Below are 21505 nucleotides of genomic sequence, written 5' to 3'. Positions count from 1 at the left end.
GCGGCCCAGTTAAAAAATGTCCAACCAGCGAATCACGACTGTATTCATTTTTTGACAGTTTGCCTCGATTTAGGAATTTGAATACTCGGAACTCAAATTTTGAGTAATTTTGAATGATCGTGTGGTTCGTTTTGAGGGCGGGATTCAAACTCACCGAAACCCGATTGTTCCACCCCTGACAGATTAAAGAAAAACAAGTAAAGAGGAACTTGAAAAAAATATTTTGCTATATCCCTCTTTATTATCATCTAGATTCTCGCAGTTTCAGTAAAAGTTTGTGCTTTCATGGGCAATTTTTGTTATCAGCTGTATCTATATATCGTATATCTTGCGGGCAAAACTGTTTCATGATAGGTGTGTAAAGCGCTGGCTCGTAATTTTCGTTATCCCTTAAGCAAGCGCTTATGAGGTTTCGGGAGTGGTTGCGTATTGCAGAACGATAAACAAAGGATTGATTTCATAATGCACAGAAGCAGCTGATCCTTATGGCTGTAGGATTGATTGTATGTTTTGTACCAGTACTGAGTGAGCATAACATTCCCAAGAAGAATTCAAGGACAAACTCGGAATGACTGATATTGTGTCCGCCTTCAGTGATTTGAACGACGGAAGTCGGGTTACTATTGTGGTAAAAGATCCGGATTACTTACTCAAATATGGAAGCAAATTGCGTGTTTGTGGAGAGTACCACCTACTACTCACGGTAGGCGGAGATCTGTTACGGGGCGAGTATCGGGTACGTGAAAAAACTGTCGAATTCGAACGGCTGCGTGAGGATGTGGCAGATTTCGACACGGAAGGTAACTGGGTGTACTTGGTCAGCAAATCGGATGGAACGATCTACGAGGGAAAGAACGGATCCATCGGTGTGTGGAGGCAGATTTTCGAGGATAGTAAAATTAGGTTTGAGAAGATCTGCTGCAACAACAACGGTCTCTTGTTGACCAGTTCCGAGGGAACGGAACTGTATGCTCAGGGCGAGTTTGGTAATTTGCTTAACTTTGAAAAATTAACTGCGGTCAATGAATTAGCTTCGGAGAATATCGTTCAGATATCCGCCGGAATTGATTTTGTAATATTATCTAGTCAAAAGGCCGGCAAAGTGTTGGCAGATGTTAAAAAGGATCCATTTTACGACCGTTATTGCTTACATGAGGACACCAAGTGTTACTCGGATTGGAAGAACATTTATAAGAAGTTAGTGTTGGATTTAGAGCATTTGGTGTGTTTAGGTGACGCAGTTTGTAGTGCAAATGTTGATTCGATTCAGGTGTACGGTCAGATGATTCATGAGACCGGAGTTGCTAGTTTTGGAAAAATCAATAAAGGTGAGTTGTTTGTGTATCTAATGTATTTCAATTAGTTTCGAAGCTATTTTTTACCACTGCTTGCTTGTGCCTTCGCCTGTTCGTCAGCGCCTTTAGTATCAGTCTTAGTTTTTAAGTTCTGCAGCTGCTCACGCTGTTGTTTGTAGAAATATTCCTCCTCGTGGGCTGCTTCCATTTTACCAAAAGATCCGCCAGCTTCCCGGATGGAACCGCCACCGCCGCCTCCTTTGCCAGCGCCTGATCCTAAATCACCAACCTGGCTCATTCTTGCGATTCTGCGGTCAAAACAAGAACCGGTAATATTACGTAATATGATTGTTCCGATGCAGTTTGAATGGTAAAATTTTATACGATGAACAGGAAACTCACCTTAATCCGATTGGGTAGAGTCGAGTTGTGTTTCGCTGAATAGAAAACATCGGAACTTCGGACAGTTTTTCGTGTACTGGACTGATTATTGTGACTCCTACAACTATATAATTATTATTTGACGTCTCAACCGCGAAGGAGCTCACGTATGATACATTGAAATAATGCTAATTATTGCGCAGTTTCTCACCAACTCACTGTGCACTTGTGAGAAATGTTTCAGACAAATTCTAAATTTAGACATTTAAATGCACAAATAGGATGAGCAATAATTTCTCACATGTTTCGCATCAGCCGGCTTTTGCGCGATAAGGCAAAAAGTTGCATAAAAGTTCGTAAAAACAATGTTAGGGTAGTAAAATTGGACAACTTTCGTGTCAAAATTATTTCATGAAATCATTTGTCGCATATATATATAACCAACTCTGTATGTTTCAGGCCAACTCGGAACCGGTGACCACATCCGGCGCGACAATATCATTCATCTGCAGCTGTGTAACGTATCGAAAATTGCCAGCTGCTGTGATTACTCTTCAGCGCTGACCGTGGACGGTAGTCTGTACCTGTGGGGCGATACAAATAAAAATCAAGCTTCTCTCGATACCAATTTGACCCTCAGCAGCTCAAGTACTCCGACGCTTTTCGGCCGGTTTAAGCAAATTCTAGATGTTAGCAGTGGTAACTTTCAGACCTACGTTTTAACTAACGATCTACGCATTCACGATATTAAATCCGATGAGGGGAGTTTGATCTATGAATGTTCCGACCGATGGAAAGTGACAACCCTGGCGGAGGATGATGAATTTGACGAGATACCATTTGTATTGGCCAGTGATAGTCTCATCCTGGTGAATCATCTTCCGATAAATAAGGATGTCCTGCGAATATACACCGCGGAACAGGTCACAATTCAGGCTCTGCTAAAACATTTCAAAGAAAACAACATTACTAGGATACTTAAAAAATCCATCAATACTCTATCCCCGCATTTTTTCTTTCGATCGTGCATGAGACTGTTTTATCTGTTGCTGCTCAATCTGAAATCGTTACGCCGATTTTTGTTAGACAACGATCATACGAAAATTTTCTCCTTACTTCTTCACAACGAACTGCACTACTTGTACCGAAGCATCCTGAAATGTTACTGCGATAGTGACTGTTTGGGACTGATGCATGAACCGGAAAGTAAACTACTTCAGATATACCTGGATCACGTAAGAAATTTTGTCGAACTAATCGAACTACTAGTCAATTCGAATAAATCACTAAGCGAATTAGTGGAAAATCATTTGTTGAACGCAAAAAGTGAATGGCTCAAATTTTTAAACGAAGAGGTTTGCGAGGAAATGGGTAAACGGGTTAAGATAACCAAAGAATTTTGGCTCAAGGAGGAGAACGTTCGGTGGTTTTCCCTGCGGGAGGCTCACCGGAGGGTAATACTGGATTCGAACGAAGTGCCACTCAAAATGCTTGATCTCAACATATTTTCCTCGTCTCCACGGATAATCCTGTTCTCCGATGTGTTATGCTACCTATCAGGAACGCAGGTTGTGGAGTATCCACTGGGTTTGATTTGGATTTCTACAGAAATCAAGGAAACACTGAAGAACCGCTACAAAGAGAAGCTCCGCTTTATGGTCAGTATCGTTACTCCGGAGGAAGTGCTACGGTGTCACACCCTAAACTCGACTGACAAGCTTGTGTGGCTGAATTGTTTAAAGACGCAAGTGATGCGCAGTTTGAATAAAGATGCTACTGCAAAACAACCGGTCTATCGGTACAGTTTCTATCGATTTAGTGACAAACATGTAAAATACAGCGGGATGGAGTACTTCGGAATTTGGAAAGTTGGACAAATCGACGGCATTGGAGAACTAAAAGGACAAGAGCGAATATACAGAGGAGAACTCTATCAGGGAGAAATCACTGGATATGGTTGGATGAGCAGAACACAGTATGGAATTCCGTTGGTGTACGAAGGTGAGTGATATTTGCTAAAGAAAATACTTATTTTAGGCTTGGTTCTTTATTCTGTAACCCCTAACGTATCGGGCGTCTTAATTCCGCAAAGGTAGCTATCAATCGTAGAATCCGGCATTCCTGAGTCTCATGGCATGATCAAACTGCATATGCTGGTATATAAAATCAATAGAAACAATTGGCGTCGGATAGCAGCACGGATACCAGCATGGCCAGCAAGGGTTGGGACAACAAGCTCCACATGGTCTACAATTGGTAATTTGCGGAAGTGCTCCACTGGGATACATTTTTCACGAGGATTTTGATCACTTTTTTGTTTTTCTAATTTTAATGCTTCTCATCTGAACCCTGCGTTTACAATCATGACCAACTACGATGCGAAAAATGCATTTTTATGCTTGACGAAAAAGTTGACCTTCGTTAAGTCACGTATATGGCACCCCCATCTCATTACATAGTATTGAACTGACATAAGTCAACATCTCAGCGGGCACACAAATTATGGGCCCCACTGACAGTTCAAATTGTTCTGCTCGTTTTGTTCGAAGCTCGATTTTCACTAGTCAGATACCGTACTCAATTTTTAGACATTTGTTAAAAAGAGAAAACATTGCACAGCTAATTGAAGAAATCTTGAGCGTTTTTTCAAAACGTCATATCTGCAATGAGTTACTCTCTGTTTATACTTTCTCTTTCGATTTTTACGGCGTCACTATAACACTTTTCACTTATTTTACAGTACAGATCGAAAGACGGTGGTTTTAGCTAGCATATTATGCAAAGAGCTGAGGGATAAACGTTAAAGTGACCGAATTATTAACAGAAGAGAAAGTAAACAAAGAGAGTAACTCATTGCAGATATGACGTTTTGAAAAAACGCTCAAGAAATGTGTTGTTTTGGACATGTCGGTGAATAAAAAAAACTTTACATCGTGGTGCACCAACAAATTAAATGTACTCGACTATGTACCACAAAGTTGTGTCGAATGAAATCGATTCTGTTTATTGTGGATCGACCCTAACGCGAAGTTTTAGATGTTGGCTTTGAAATCATGGCGGCGTAGCAGATACCTGCGTTAAGTTCAGTGTTTGTTTCTACCTGCATTGATGACACACACGTCATCAACGTTTTTGATTAATGGAGGGGTTAAGGGTTTCAGTGTAAAAAAAAACTTTCTGCGTTTTATTTGAAATTTTGGTGTAGCGACTTGATCAAAACTTTTGTACATTGTAATGTATCATTTCAATAACATGCCTTAATTTTTCTAGACAAAGATATCGACAAGCAAACTGGTGACGAAGCTTTTTGTAGAACATCCTTGGAGAAAAAAAACATGATTTGCGCCATTCGTTAACTACTTAACCGATTTATTTCAAACTGCATTCAAATTCTATGCAAAAAACCTAACCTCTACGTTGAGTTTTCGAAACAATTTTTCAATTAATGGGTTTTTTACTCATAAACGGTGGAATGTTTCGTAAAAATTGCAATTCTGCCATTTTCTTAGTAAAAAACCCCCTTAATTGAAGCCCTCCCCAAGGTTTAGGGGTTTGACGGTATTGCAAACATCATCAAGCATCAATTGCTTTAAGATGGGTATTGCATTACGCCTCGATAGTGGTGCATCGAGGAGACCGAGAGGGCTTATGCGCCTTTTTTATGTTATATGTCTTTTCATACTCCGCACCAGCGCATACCAACGCTAAACCACTGGTCTATGGGCGGTGGCGTGGCCGACTGGCGGATCGACGTAGATTGACTTTTGATGTGCCATGTTTGCAAATATTATTCTATTGGTGGTATTCGTGGACGGGGCTCACGGAGGGAGTCATTGTGTGTCCATTTATCGGTCGACTTCGTCATCGTGCATATACTAATTAAATTAATTTAATAATTAAATTAATTTAATAAAGTAGAATAAGTAGAAACCTATTAGTTATAGCTTTGTGATAATCATAGTTTTTCGTACTAGTGTACAACTGTTATGTGCTAGTCGTATGTGTATCTATGTATGTATTAGTATGAGTATTTGTGACAGTTGGGTCAGGGAATGGATGCAGAACTGACGTATATGATAGGATAGTGGCTAATACTGCTGGTGATCAATCTGAGCATTTGGTTCTATTCATTGGGGAAAGTCGGGCTAGATAAATTAGGGTAAAATAAATTTACCGACGCACGTGAGTCATCCATTCCCGGCCAGCATAGCATGATGAAAGCCTAACAGCATGCAATTGTCGGTAATGATAAATATACAACATTTGCTGCATTTAGACGAGTTTGGTTGCATGTTACATATGTTTTTCTATTCTATTTCATTAGTCTGTTTCTTTTGTGTATCTATTAGTTTGCTTTTCCATTATTTATGTATACCAAAATAGTATTGTTCAATTTATACACTTCTAGTCAAGCTCTTTGCATCTTTTTTTCTTTAGCATGTTATGATTCCTTTTATTAGTATATCTCTACTATACGTTATCTATACTCATATAGGTACAAACGCTCGTGGCCTTCGCGACAACACAGGCCTGGCCACGGGCGCGACCATGCAGTTGCAGTAATCCACATATACTTGTGCCCGCGATTTCGCCTACATGAAAACACCCCGGTAGTTAAGTAAACGTGGCATCTTTAAACTTCCAAACGCGGTCTCAAACATTAACCCATACCTCGCGCGATCCTGAAACGGTCACGTCCGAAAGTTTTATCAGTCTGGACTAATGCCTTCAGTTGAACCAATAAAAAAGTGACGCTCATATTCACTAAACAACACGTTCCATGGTGACATGACCTGGAACTCAAGTTTCCCCATAGGGAAATGGACTACCATCTGTACCATACACTAAAAATTAAGCATCAGATTCACGGTCCGCGCGCGAACAAACAAGAATACACGCTACATCATTATAAAATCAAAATTATACACGCGAAGTCACACACACGTGACAATCACGTTAATATACAAATGCTTGAGCCCTTCGCGACCATCCCCGGCACCTACACCCGCGATCTCGTAAACATGATAACATCCCGGTGATAAAGTGAATGTCTCAGCACCTATAAATTTTCCAACGCGCTCTCAAGCGTGATCTAAAAACTCCCAGACTCGCACGATCATGAATCGGTCACTTCCGGATGTTTCTATCCTTGATATCAGCAGACCAGGTGCATGCCTTCAATTGGATCAATTAAAAAAGAAAGCTCTCATATCCACTGGACACCACGTTGCATGGTGACATGACCGAGGACTCTAGTGATATGGGGTAACTTACTCCCTGTTAGAATGTGAATTGTACACCAAAAACCAATTATCAGCATGAAGGTCCGCGTGACCATCCAAGAACGCACGCGTATATAGGAAATGCCACACGGTTACAAAATCCAGTCTTGTACACGCGAAGTCACATGAACGCGATCACACGTAACAAACACGTTAGCATACGAACGCTTAAGCTCTTCGCGATTACCAACGCACACCTACGTTCGCGATCGCGCAAACTTAGTAACATCCCGGTAATAAGGAGAACGTTTTAGCACTCACGAAGTTTCAAACGCTGTCTCAAACATGAACCTACAAACGTCCGTTTTCGCGCGCTCATGAATCTGTCACGTCCTGAAACCATTACTCTCTGTCCTAAAAACTTTGGTCCATACATTCAGTGGGACCAATCAAAAAAATAAAGCAAATATCCACTAGACAACGCGTTCCATGGCGACGTTACTGGGCACTCTAATGATATAAAGGATCTCACACTCTTTTAGCATCTTAGCAGGACACCAAAAAATAAAGTATTAGATTCACGGTCCGCGCGCGATTATCCAAGAACACACGCGAATATGCGAAAGGCACACGACACGGTTATAGAATGGAATTCATACACGCGAAGTTACATACACGTTAGCACACGCGACATACAAACGCACACGCAATCGAACACGTTAACGTACAAATGCTCGAGCTCTTCGCGATGATACCTGAACCGTACAATGAATATCACATTCAGAATCACGGCCCGCTACAATTGGCCTAATGCAGTGTTTTAGTGGGCGACATTGCCTGTCTCGTCTGTATTGTAGTATGTGATTCTGACGGGGAGCCCTTCCGAGAACCTAGCTCTACAGCTCCAGTAGGACAACTCTCGAAAAAAAACCCTTAATTGAAACATCCCGGACGTATCCGATATCGCGGGGAAATGATATGGATTTCATGTCGGAGGAAGACCAGACTCTTGCGAAAGCTTAATCCAATATGTTACAGTCCTTGCTCAAACCAATGGAAGTCGATAATCAAACGATTGAGGAACATTTTATTGAAAACATGAACTTGAGGATGGTATTTCATAATATTGTTCCAGATTAACTATTACATGAAATCTATTATTGCAAAATCTATTGCATAACATTTAATGCTGTTTTGTTAATTCCGCAGCAATATAACTGTACCGAGTTTTCTTATTACCCCAAATGATAGAACTAAAAAAATACTTCATGCAGTGATCCTGTATAAATAATTATGTACCATTTTTGATTTGCAGTCACTGATTTGCTTATGTTCTTCTGCATTTGATACACTGCATAGAGAACGAGTCAGTACGTCTGTTTAGTAGAATAACCTTCACAGTTTCCAAAATATATTCAGTCACATTTGGTGTGTTTAAAATGTGTTGTGGACACTGTCCAACAACAGGGTCCGAAATCTAAAAAAATAAGCTGTAAAGAATCATAATTTTCGAGTTTATGTCATTGTATAATACATACATTGGCAATTATCTTTCAAGAGCAGTAATTTTGGAGCAGACTTGGGGGAAGGGGAGGAGTTGCTTCTCTAATCTTCCGGTCGTCACATCACATGCTTTGGTATTCTTAGCATGTATAACAAACATGAAGATGTGACACAAGGCGCCAAGAGCGCACTAAAATCCTGTCAATCCTATTTTTCATTGGATTGTCTGCTCTAAATATATCACCAGGGGACCCTTCATATATGATATCGGATATTGACAATAGGGGAAGAGCGTCACGTAACGAGATAAAAACTAAAAATGAATTTTAGACGTATCAGCGGATCAGGGATAAATAAAACGAACAACATTGTTTATGAATGGCCCCCAAACAAAGAATATTCCATAACGAATATCACGTAACATCGGTGACAGAGCATTGGGATCAAGGCCAAGTTCCCTCCGGTTCATGCTAAACTGAGAAGCAACATCTATTTGGGCACCGAGAACAGACGACCAGCGTAAACGTAAAAGTTGAGTAAAAAATGTACGCAGCATCCAAAGAAAATTATGATGGTTCTACCGTTGTTCTATTTAGTGCGTGAGTTTCACTGAATTGACAGTGGACCACATAATTGATGCCCAAGTGACTATCACAATTATACTGGATTATGCCAATATGATGACCATTGTGGTCTAGCGGAGATTAGTTCAAATAGCAAAACAAGTATTTTAAGCTTGTTTGTTCGACACCTGGGTGTTTGTTCTCAGTGATTTAGCTGTAACATAGTAATCTTCCTAATTGAGTCGAATTAGCAGATAGTATAGCCGACGGGAGAGGCATTTAACAAGGTTAGGAAAACTAGGAGTGAGGACGAGAGGACGTCTGATGAGGAGGATCACACCTAACTATATCCACTATATTAAACAAGCATAGTGGTGTTACAACAGAATAATTCAATCTGATGCAACAATCATTTAAGCAATAATTAATACACACTAAAACAGAAAGAATAACCGGTAGAATAGCTGGAGGGAATTTAGTATTCATGGACATTACGGTTGACAGCCCTCTCTGATTTACTAATAATCGATTGATCCGCTTCAGACCTAGGGGACCTAAGAGGAGATCAGGAAGAAGAAAGAAGCAAAATCAATGCGAAGTTTTAATTGCATCACTGACGACTTAGCATGCGTTGTTAGGAGCGGAATAACAAACAAAACTCTTAATTGCAGGACCTGTATGAGATGGCGTTGGGTCTGTGGCCTTCGACTGGCACGGTCCATTCTCACTGGTTCGGAAGTCTTCTTGGTTGGTTGGTACATATGTGCTCCTACTTAGCAAGTTGATCAATTCGCTTGGGTGGGGGACATGTGGATCCTACTGGTTGTCGACATTTTTGACCGTGGGTATAAAGCTAGTTCAATGCGAAATTTGCCAATATGACGTAGACCCCAAGGCAATGTTTTTTTACTTGATGGTAAAGCTTTTACGCCAACCCAGCACACGTTCAGTAGTTAGACCATACTACCGATTTCGTCCATCGTGTGCCAGAGTGAGGTAACTCTGAATCCTACTCTTCTAAACTCCACCAAGGAGTCCGACATTTGCCTTACCCCCGGATTCCATTTGAAATGACTACTTCGGGGGAGGCGTGCTAATGCACTTCACACGATTCCAGGTCTAAATGGTAGTGCTAGATTTCGCTGGTCTCATAACCGCCATATCAGTCCTGCACGGCATGATCTTCTACAAGCCCTCCTCTCTACGTTGACCAGTTGGATGCCGTGGTCGATCCAACGATTCCGGTTGGACGGTGGCTTCCGGTTCACTAGTACCCCGACGTCCCTATACTGGTGGTTTGTCGTGTTCGGTGCTACTCGGCGTAGTCCCCGACGGTGGAGCTAGCCTACCTCCACGGGGAGTTCCCCGACAAAAGAATGTCTCCCGCAACCGTTGACGGACGCGCTATTATTGCTTCGATGCAGTCCGGCAAAATGCCGAGGTCAGTTTAGCGATTCCGGGTGGAGGATTGCATCCGGTTCACTGGTGCCCCGACGATTCAAGCCGGCGATTCGCTACAGACTACTCGGAATAGTCCGCGACGGTGGATCTTTCCTATTCCGACGAAGAGTTCCCCGGTAGTGGAAGATCTTCCGAAACCGATGCTACCCGGGCAGATGCCGATGTCGGTCCTGCGATTCACAGGCGTCCGACGACCACTTGCCGGTGCTACTTCTCGATCTACTCAAGCTAGTCCCTGGCAGTGGGCCTAGTCTATTCCGACGGAGAGATTTCCCGAGGTTGAAATTTCTCTCGAAACCGTTATCTCGATGCTAGTCGGTTAGGTGCCGAGATCAGTCCTGCGATTCCGGGGGACAGATGACTTCCGGTGCTCAGATACCCCGTCGACGATGTGTACGCTCAGTCTAGTCCCGGGCGGTGGATCTAGCCTACTCCGGTCGCGCCCGCTGGTCTACTTTATCTCTCTTCCTCAGACCGACTTGTCAAGTGCCATGGTCGGTCCGGCGATTCCAGTTGGAGTGTAACTTCCAGTTCATCGGTACCTCGACGACCCGAAGCCGTGTACTGCTACGTCGCTCCCCTCGCCAACTTCGTTGCAACACTGACATGATCTGAAAAACTGTTCTGTTCACCGCGTCCCATTTTTCTTTTTCCGCACACATTCTTTCGACAATATTGGCCATGTTAACGTCCTCACCGACAATGGTTCTAATTTCGTTTCGCTCGGGCTCGAACCGCGGGCATTTCAGTACCCTGTGCTCCGACGTTTCCTCTGCATCTCCGCACGCGATGCAGAACGGCGAACTCGAACTCGATTCCTATAACACTCGCTCTCTTCTTCGAGTAGATGATTTATGAGAATGGTCCAGTTATCACGTAGGCTGCCTCTGACGAGATAGTTCGGTACGCGCTAGACACCCGCATGGACATCTTCGTCTGCAGTGCCGTCACCCAAGCAGGTCCTGCGTTTCTGAGCGCCGATGTGGAGGCACTCGCTAGTAGTCGCTTTTTACTGCTGCTGATCGCCGAGACATGCATGATCCGAGATAGTGCCGAGATCACTTTTACGGCCCTCCCGCATGCGTGGTCAATGTGGCTATTGAAGCTTAGCCGGTCGTCTAACATCACTAACTTCCCGCTTTGAGTTGATGATACACTCTCCGACCGAAATTCTTGCCCGCTGCACTGCTTTCGGTTGGTTTTGTGGTGAGCTATCGTGAGTTTCTTCTCGCGCATGCAGTCTTTCACAACATGTATCGCCTCCGTTGCGAGTACTTCTACTTCCTCTAGTGATTTTCCGATCACTAGGAGCACCACGTCGTTAGTAAAACAGACAATCTTCACGTCCCTGGGGAGGCTCAGCTTCAGCACTCCGTCGTACATAGCATTCCAAAGAGTTGGGCCGAGTATGGAACCCTGTGGAACGCCCGCTGTTACGGTTACACTTCTTTTTCCGGCGTCAGTTTCGTAGATCAGTTGCCGGGCTCTGGAAGTAGCTCCTCAGAATTCTACAGAGGTAGTCTCAGTCTGTGCAGCGAATCGGCGATTGTGGTCCAACTAGCGCTGTTGAAGTCTCCGCAGTAGCGGTTACCTCTTCCCTATTGCTTCTGCGCAGCTTCCATAGTTTCCACGACCGTTCGTATGGTATCCCCGGTGGATCTACCTTTCCGGAAACCGAACTGCATATTGGATAGTCCGTTCCATCCCTCTGTGTATGTTGTAAGCCTGTTAAGGATCACTCTTTCAAGCACCTTGCCGACTGTATCCAACAGCCATATCGACCTGTATGCTGAAGGATCTCCAGGGGGCTTGCCTGGCTTCGGAATAGCACTAGCTTTTGTCGCTTTCAGATGTCGGGGAAGTCACTATCGTCGATGCACTTTTGCAACGCGGTCCTAAACATATCCGGGTTCTATGAGAATACTGTTTTCAGATCCACGTTGAGGATACCGTCTGGTCTCGGGGCCTTCGTGGTTCTCAAGGCTTTTGCCACCACCATCAGCTCCTCATTGGTTACCCGAGCTTCTTCTTCGTAGTCATACTGCGTTCCGTATGGCGTCGGTTCATGCTGTGGAAATAGCGCTTCTACGGTGACTTTCATCCTCTCCGGGCACCTATCCGGTGGTACTGCCGGTCCTCTTATCCTCGCCATGGCAACTCTATTGGCGTTGCCCTACGGATTTGAGTTGACGTTGCGGTAAAGCTCTTCTAGGCAGGCTGTCTTACTGAGCTTGATTTTCTTGTTAAGTGCGGTCCATACCGCTTTGTACGCTGGCCTTAGAGCATCTCTTTCCGCGACGTTTCGGGCTCTCTGCATCTTCCTCCGGGCTCGGTGGCAGCATGCACGTAGGTCGGCAATCGCCGAATTCCACTAGAAAGCTGGGCGGCGACTGTACCTTGGTTTACCTTCTCTTGGCATGGCTGCATCGCGCGCTCTTGCTAATGCCGCTATCACTTCGTCTGTACTGAAGTCAATGTGATTCCACTCACGCCTCAACGTCTCGACGAAGACTCCCTTGTCAGACTTCGTTGTGTTCCATCTCCGCTCGTTTGATTGGATCACACGCGCTTCCGACTGCCTATTGCTTCCGATAGTGTACTGGATCGCTTGGTGGTCGCTGTGGGTGTACCCCTCGCACACTCTCCAATTTAAACTTCCAACCAGCCCGGGGCTGTAGAAGGTAACGTCAATAACTGAATGTCGTCTGTCGCGGCGGTAGGTGCTGGTTGTACCATCGTTTGCAACTTCTACGTGCAGCTTTGAAAAGGCCTCGAGTAGACTACTCCCCCTTGAGTTGGTAAAGCGGCTGCCACATTCTACTATCCAAGCGTTGAAATCGCCGGCTATAACGACAGGTCTCCGATCGATAAGTTCTTCTGTCAGCTTATCGAGCATTTCTGTGAATCGAGCGGTCGTCCACCGCGGAGGTGCGTAGCAGCTGCAGAAGAAGATTTTGGCGATTACGAAGCCTTCATCCGCACAATAAACCACTTCCTGAAATGGATACCTCCCCGTCGTCCAAATCGCCGCTAATTTTCCGTTATCAGCTATCCAGTTTTCATCGCTGATCGGGATACGGTAAGACTCCGAAATGATAGCTATATTGAATTTAGACTCCGCTACAGATTGCCGCAGCAAGTGTTGTGTTGTGTCGCAGTGGTTGAGGTTGATTTGCGTTACCTCCACTGTGACTTCGTTGCAGTCGCCTGTTTGAAGACATCGTGGGCCTCCTGTAACGTGGTTGTTACCTTCTTCCGTTGCGCAGATCAGATATCTCGGAGCCTTTTTTACAATGGAGAAGACCTTTACGTCCTAGCTCAGTACACGTGCAATTGGTAGGTGTCCAATAGGGCATCGCAAAAATTTTTTTTTTGAATTCTCAAAGGCCCTCCCTCTCATATTGTGACAACTGTGAAAGAAAGCTCAGAGGCCAAATTTCACATCATTTGGACAATTTTAGACCCCCGCCCACTTCGCTTGAAATTTTTTGAAATTGGTGCTATGGGAAAATATGGAGGAAAAATACATTAAATGCTATAACTTTTGAAGTAGCAATCAGAAAATTACAATTTATACCTCTTTTGAAAGGAAATAATCATAGTATTTGAATGGAGATATTTTTGTTTCTAGGAAAATATGGGAAAGTGGGGTGCTAAGTCATTTTGGACCAAAAATCCCATATTTTTAATGATTTTTCTGCTCCGTGATGCAAATCGTACATATTTTGTAGTTTTTCTAATGTGAAAAAATCTCAGAAATCGAACGAAACCCTTTTGACCTTAGTCCGAATACGAGAAGTTGGGGCTACAGGGCTTTTTGTCATTCATATTAAATCTTATTATTTTCTCATGCATATATCTCTATTATTCTTCAATCAATTTTCATAAAATGTAACTTATTGAACGTGTAAAATTCTGAGGAATACAACAAAAATAAAAACTCTAGAGGTAAAATTCAGAAACATCAAACTTTTTGATATTTACTTTACAAATCTCATTTTTTTCATTACTTGTCCTAATACCTCAACTTCCCCTATTTTTCCAGAAATGAAACTTTTCTCATGTGATCCCTAAGCATATTTTACACTAAAAGTAGTAAATTAAATAAGAATTTTGTTGTTAAATGGAGTTAATATGTGCGATTTTATGATAAAAATCGACACTATATGTCAGATAATTTGATATTTCTGAATTTTACCGGTAACGAATCTATTTTTGTTATAATCCTAAGGATTTTCCACGTTCAACAAGGTATAGTTTATTAAAATTGTGTAAAGAATAATAGAGATATATTCACGAGAAAATGATGAAGTTTAATATGAATAACAAAAGGTCATTTAACCCCAACTTCTCGTATTCGGACAAAGGTCAAAAAGGCTCCGATAGATTTTTGAGATTTTTTACATTAGAAAAACTACAAAATATGTATGATTTGCACAACGGAGCAGAAAAATCATTAAAAATAGGGGATTTTGGGGCCAAAATGACCCAGTACTTCACTTTCCCGTATTTTCCTAGAAACATTCAAATACTAAGATTATTTCCTTTCAAAAGAGGTATAAATTGTAATTTTCTGATTGCTACTTCAAAAGTTATAGCATTTAATGTATTTTTCCTCCATATTTTCCCATAGTACCAATTTCAAAACATTTCAAGCGAAGTGGGCGGGGGTCTAAAATGGTCCAAATGATGTGAAATTTGGCATCTGAGCTTGCTTTTACATTTGTCACAATATGAAAGGGGGGGGGGCTTCGAGAATTCAAAAAAAAAATTTGTTTTGCAATGCCCTAGTGTCTAAGCTACCACACGGGGTGTACTGGGGGCGTTTCGGGCTCGAATGGTGACGCTGCCATTAATACCGACTAAACTCCATTGGGCGCCGCCATCGTTCCTCCCAGGAACTACCTCTCGATATTACTTCTGGGGGCGATATCTCGGAGCCTGCCGGCAGTCTTTTGCCATGTAGCCTTCTTCCCCGCACCTTCTGCACAATTTGCTCCTGTCAGGTCCACTGCAGTTTCTCGCCAGATGGCCGAACTCTTGACACTTGAAGAACACTTCCGGTCGCTGAGAGACACTCAATGGACATACCGACCAGCCAACTTTGATCTTCACCATTTTAAAGGCCCTGTTCGCCGTTTCGACTGGAAGCCTAACTGAAGCCGCTTACGTGCCGAAAGTTCCCTTCCTCAATCGGATCATCATCTGCACTTCTCCAAGCTCGCACTTTTTTTACAGAGCTTCTCTTAGCTCTTCTACCAAGGATATCTCATCCAGGTCCTTACATTGGATGGTTACCTCCGGGCACAAGGCTCTCACAGGCAGGTTTGTCCTCATTGCGCGCAGTGCCTCCTCGTGTGAGTCACCGTTAGCTTTGACTTTGAGGGCTTCCCCTTTGTTTCGTCCCATGAGAAGCTTTCGATTTTCGAACCTATCCTTATTGTTCGCCTTCCGTTTTGTGCTGCCGACGACTTCTCATTTGGTGTTTTTATCCACGTTGGTGGCTGCTTAGTTCGCTACGCGTACCACTACGCAGGGAGCCTCCTTGTGTTTCTTGGAACCTCCTGCTCTTGCATCACCTGGAGAAGCTATTGGCCTCTTCTGTGTAGAGAGGGACGTCCCCTGGGGTTTGTCTTTTGCCTCGTGAGATTCCCTCACTTTCGGTTTGCCTTATTTCCAAGGACTTCTTGGTCATCAACAGCTCCTTTCCGGTTACCTCCGCTCTCTGCTCCAAGGTTCTCCATTCCTTGCCGGCCAATCCGAGGTTACCTTGTATCCTCAGGACCAGTGTCTTGATGTCCTTGTGCACATTACTCCTTTTGTCAACAAAGTTGTGCAGTTCGTTCACCTGTTTTTAGCTACTGCTATGCTCGACAAGCTTGGTATTTTCAACCAGGCGCTCCCCTCCTACTTTTGCTGCTTCTGTTGAAGCTGCGGCTGCTGGTGCTGTTGAGGCTGCTCCTGGTGTTGAAACTGCGGCTGCTGTTTCTCCTGGTCGTGCTGTTGTTGCACTGGATGGCTTTGCCGAGATGGTGACCTCGTTAAACCGCTTTTGGCGAAGGGATTCGCCGCGTCTACTTCATATGTGTAAGTTTCTTGCTCCATTTTGTTGGGTCCCAACTCCGGGCCGCTATCTCCACTCGTTGCACATAGTCGCCTCTCGTGATCCCATGATTATCTATACTACCAAAAACTTAGTATCAGGGAGGTCATGCAAGGGTTGACACTATCCTTCATGGGGAGTAGTGCTCAGGGTTTTGTTGGGACGGAGGCAGCCGTGCTGTTAGCCCACCCACCATTTCAAGTCGGTGTCATCCTTCCTTACTCAGGGAGTAGAACAGCACGTCTGTCAGCCCAAATTCGCCGTCCAATTCGTGATCCGTGTCCTGTCCGTTGTCGTTCACCATGGCCAGTATGCCATAATCAGGCTGTTACTGGCGTCGACCCTGATGTGCCGATTGACATTCCGGTTGGGCTATGTATGTATGAATGTAAGTTCGTATGTATGCCTGTATGTATGAATATATACACATGATCAATGTACACCTAAGTAACATGGAAAGAAAGCTTCTGAGCCGCCAAAACGCTCATGGGAAGCCGGGTTCGCGATCATATGTGTGACCATAAAGCACTGTACACACTGTCAAGTCCGACAGCGAGACGGTAGGTGTACAGTTAATGCATATACGTTGCAGAAATAGGTCGTTGAGACAGCCCGATTGCACACTGATAAATAATAAATAATAATAAAAATGTATGCAAAGTTTGAAATAAATCGGGGAAGTAGTCTTTGAATGGCAGTTAACACCCCAACAACGAGACATTCTACAAAAAGCTTCGTCATGGAGTCGGTTAGTGATATTTTTACATTGAAAAATTACAGAATATTATTGAAATGATACATTATAATGTACAAAAGTTTTGATCGATTCGCTTGACCCAAATTTCTCAAAAAACGCCAAAAAATGTTTTTTTTTGCGCTGAAACCCTTTACCCCCTTAATTGATAGATATGAAGACACCATTCAATAGATAATTGTTTGCTTTTGCAATGGAGCTAAAAGATTTCAAATACAAAGTGTACTTTTTGGGTTTGAGGTATTTTAAGGCAAATAAGTTATTTTCATAAAAATTTCAATAACTCTGTAACGGTGATTTGATGGTATGTGTATTTTTTCCTCGAAATGTTATAGTCTAACGTCCCTCGAGAGGTTCTTAATCATGAACCAAACACCCCGTATAGTCTGGCACACAATAATACTAATATTCTCAAAAAATATACTTTTTCTTACAGGTGACTTCCTGAACGGCAAGTACGAAGGAAGCGGGAAGCTAAAATCGGCCAGTACCAGTGCGAAACAGTACTTCAAGTATCAGGGTTACTTCAAGAGCGACAAGTACAACGGTTTCGGAACGTTACTAACGAGCGCCTATCAGTACAATGGAGATTTTGCGAACGATGCGAAGGACGGCTTCGGGGTGCTGGAGGATAGTTTGGACGGGGTCAAGTACATTGGAATGTTTTCCAACGATAAAAAGTACGGCAATGGGATCTTGATCACGACCAACGGTACGTACTATGCAGGTCTATTCACCAACGATGTGCTATCGAATTCCGCTGGCGGACTAGCCATCTTCCCAAATGGAGTGTACTACAAGGGCGAGCTGACGATAGACGGACCGTGCGGGAAAGGTGTGTTCTATTACCCAGAAAAAGAAATCGTCTCCGAATCATTTGAATTGGATGACACCAATACCCAGATGAGTGGCCATACGTTGACGGGAAGCTTTGCCGGAACGTGGGAAAATGTAAAAATTTCAAGCGGCAACATGGCAATGGATCAACAGTTCAACAAGGTTCCAATGTGAGTATCGAATTCCCTGAATCATTATTCTCTTATTAACTTATTTTCATTTACCATGCAGTTTGGACCTCAAAATCAACGCTGAACGCAAGTGGGCTTCCATTTTTACCTGCTTCCACCAATCGGTGTTTGGCACCGGTGACATCGGTAAGATTCGTTTGCTGGACACGAATAAGATTTGGAATAGAATCGCTATCTATATGACCCGAGCGAAGCGAAAAGAACAACTGAAGGCAAATAATTTCGAAACCAAACTGGCTGAGTTTGACGACCAAGCGGCAGCTCAAATCTGCCAGAGTGGATTCCGACTGATGAACCTCTCCACTCCATCATTACGGTCGAGCTTTTCGGATTCAAAATTATCACTGACTGCGGCAGGTGATTCGCTAGCGGCATTAGACAATATTTCAGTGAGGAGTTTTTCTTCAATCTCTTCCAGGGAGTACGATAACGAATTCATGCTGAATCCGGCTCATGATCAAAGCAGAATTCCACCATTCCACGATCTGGAGATTATTCCGGATTTTTGCATTTCCTGCGTCGATAAACAAGGGTTACAAAAACTGCGAGAGTATTTGAGTGAAGCATTTCGTAACTCCTACCATCCGCTCCATCAGTTATTCGAGAAACTGTCCAATTGTTTTTATTCGACGTACAGTTGCTGGAAATTCACCCCTAATTCGATCCTCTGTGAACCGGCGATGAATGAATGGATTTCAATAGTCAGTCGCATTTACACCCTAGTCTTGAGAGTTATGTTTCCTGCCTTGCCGAAAGACTCCGCTGTCGTTGATGGGTAACACAAAATTTCTCAGGTGTTCACTAAATTATTTATTTTAATTTGATTTTTACAGAGAATTGGTGTCATATCAGTCGTTACTGTATCCAATTTTAATGACTCAGGGTATCTATTCCGCCCTTTTCGTGCTGTATGCAAGCAAGTGCAGCAAAAACGATGAAATATATCGTCAACGAATTTTAATCTGTGAGAAAAAGACGGACGAAAATCTTATTCAACTGTTAGACATCAATAGGTTTGTTTTTGATTCGATTCTGCTATGGTCACAATTTTCCAACTAACATCATTTCAGGCAACTTATTCCCGTTATTAAAAGTTTTCGCTATCAGGAAGCTATTGACAGTCTTAATCGTTTCAAAGAAAAGTGCTGTCCAAGTGAAATGATGAAGCATATCAACGAGGCTTTCTCTCTACTTGACGTCGCCAGTAAGGAACAAGGTACCGACTGATGATTTCTATCACGAATGAGTTTCTCCTTCATTTCTAATTATTTTTCAGATACTATTCTGGACATGGCTGCGGATAGCTTGTTGGAGCTGGTAATTCTGCTAATCATCAAGGCAAACATACCGCAGCTCGGTGCGGAAATCAGTTTGTTGGAGGATCTTCTGCAAAACGATGGTTATGGTTTTGATTACCACAGCAATACGCAGAACGATTACTGTCTGACGACGCTGAAAGCTTCCTATCAGCACATAATTGGGGATAACTTTTTCGTCAATAAAATCTACGACGGTGGAAGTACATAATTGGTCGAGCAGCTTGTCGAATTAGTCGTTAGGTAGTCGTAGGTCTATAACGGTTCAATACTGTGATTTGTGTCATTCCTTTTCGCAGAATATCCTCGAATTGTCGAACGGGGCGTTTTGCACGTCTCCCTTTAGAGGTTTTAGTTAGACATAAAGTGATACAGAGCAATAACATGTTATTTTTAACTCTAAAGAGCCATCAGGCCTTTAGAAAAAATGTCAAAATTGTAAAAATTCAATGTACCATATTTACTGATAGGATGAATTGTTTTGTGATATATGTTTTATCGGTTACCAGTCTGGTTGACTATTTGATGCAAGTTATAATGATAAATGTAAAGTTATGTAGATGATATAAAATTTGCGTGAAGCATACCTGAAAGGATTCCTCGGTTGTTTATGAATCTCATCGATTTTCCAAAAGTCTGTTCAGCTCTTTGCTTCGCCGATGACGTTATTGTGGCACCTAATCTTGAGACAATGGTGAATGTATACATCCAATCGAAGGTTTGAAGCAAAGCGAATATAACGGGTGTTCAATAAAAATGGGAATGATTTCAATACCTTTTTGTAATGAAAGTAAAAAGCGTAAATTTTTTTCTCCAAGAAATTGCTCTCTGAACTTCTTAGAAATAGGTGGCATGTTTCTTTTCGCAGGGGTGCTGTCAGTTCAATCGAAGATCGCCTCGAAACAGCAAGCACTCCGCGAGCGTGTTGTACGGTTTTATGAAACGCATGGTCATCGTGGAAAAAAGTTGACCATTTTCGAGACGAAAACGTGCATGTGAGTACAAGGACGGAACGAGCTTGCGTGACGCCGGCCGAAAATATCTCTGCTCTTATACTTTGATTCACCGAACCCTCAAGATGGAGGACATCATCTGTCGAAGAAGACTCCGTCCCCCGAGTAGGGTAAAAAGGTAAATACGCCCCCCCCCGGGGCTAAATGCCCCTGATCAATTCCCAGGATTCCTGAATTGAATCTAAAAAATAAAAATGACTGATAACAGTATCGTTTCATTTTTGATAGAACTATTTTGAGTAGCTTACTAGAATATTATAGTTACAATCCAAGTTTTCAGCTTGGCTTAAAACTATGTGTGCTTGCAGAATTATTCATGCATCACCCATTGTTGTGGGGCATACTCACCGCATACCATCCTGGTTTCCCAGGACATGTCCTGGTTTTTCACTGACTGTCCTGGTGTCATGCGAAGTCGATAAAAACGCTTGATTTGTCCTGGCTTTTCTCCTCTAATCCTAAAACATTTATGTATATTAGGTCTACGCCAAGTCTACGATGTATTCACTCTTGTCCAGCCCGCAGTTAGGACCGACCAGAATACGACAAACAAAGCTTAATACACTTGAATCTTCATATCATATTCATCCGATGTCTTTTTTAATTCTTCAAAATGCCTCGTCATTTCGCTTTATAACTTCCTGTTCTTACATAGAAATTGAAAAGAGAAGGAACGTTCGTATGTACGTTGGATATGAATGAGGTGTAGTCCGTTTGCGATTAAATTTAGCAGCCGATTAAATCCAACCGATTCCAGTTGTAGACTAAACTCTGGCCGATATCAATGTTTATTTTACATCAGAAATAGCGGATGGAAGCTACTTGAAACCTGTCATGTTTCTGCTTTACTTCAAGCACTGATAACT

The 21505-nt window shown here is 42.8% G+C and overlaps 2 protein-coding genes across 6 annotated transcripts; one reads left to right on the top strand and one right to left on the bottom strand.

The window, feature by feature from the left end:
• Positions 1-211: 211 nt before the first annotated feature.
• LOC131688864 (alsin homolog) lies at positions 212-20222 on the top strand. Of its 4 annotated transcripts, none has more exons than XM_058973445.1 (8): positions 217-354; positions 1087-1328; positions 2136-3677; positions 17719-18289; positions 18351-19085; positions 19144-19323; positions 19381-19526; positions 19587-20222. In XM_058973445.1, the coding sequence occupies exons 2-8, from the start codon at positions 1283-1285 to the stop codon at positions 19835-19837; spliced, it is 3471 nt and encodes a 1156-aa protein (XP_058829428.1). In that variant the 5' UTR covers positions 217-354; positions 1087-1282; the 3' UTR covers positions 19838-20222. The 4 variants fall into 4 exon arrangements, with proteins under 4 accessions (XP_058829426.1, XP_058829428.1, XP_058829427.1 ...); XM_058973444.1 differs by lacking the exon at positions 217-354 and adding an exon at positions 833-986 and having other exon boundaries at positions 1157-1328; XM_058973446.1 differs by lacking the exon at positions 217-354 and adding an exon at positions 848-986.
• On the bottom strand, positions 1334-1891 carry LOC131688865 (ATPase inhibitor mai-2, mitochondrial). 2 transcript variants are annotated; one of them, XM_058973449.1, is made up of 3 exons: positions 1799-1891; positions 1698-1753; positions 1334-1603 (listed from the first exon to the last, which is right to left on the bottom strand). In XM_058973449.1, exons 2-3 carry the CDS (start codon positions 1745-1747, stop codon positions 1372-1374), a joined length of 282 nt encoding a protein of 93 aa, XP_058829432.1. In that variant the 5' UTR covers positions 1748-1753; positions 1799-1891; the 3' UTR covers positions 1334-1371. The 2 variants fall into 2 exon arrangements, with proteins under 2 accessions (XP_058829432.1, XP_058829431.1); XM_058973448.1 differs by having other exon boundaries at positions 1698-1876.
• Positions 20223-21505: the final 1283 nt, after the last annotated feature.

This window comes from Topomyia yanbarensis, chromosome 3 (assembly GCF_030247195.1).
Source record: "Topomyia yanbarensis strain Yona2022 chromosome 3, ASM3024719v1, whole genome shotgun sequence".
NCBI lineage: Eukaryota > Metazoa > Arthropoda > Insecta > Diptera > Culicidae > Topomyia > Topomyia yanbarensis.
Note: the sequence above shows the minus strand (reverse complement) of the source record. Positions and strands in the feature narration are given on the sequence as shown.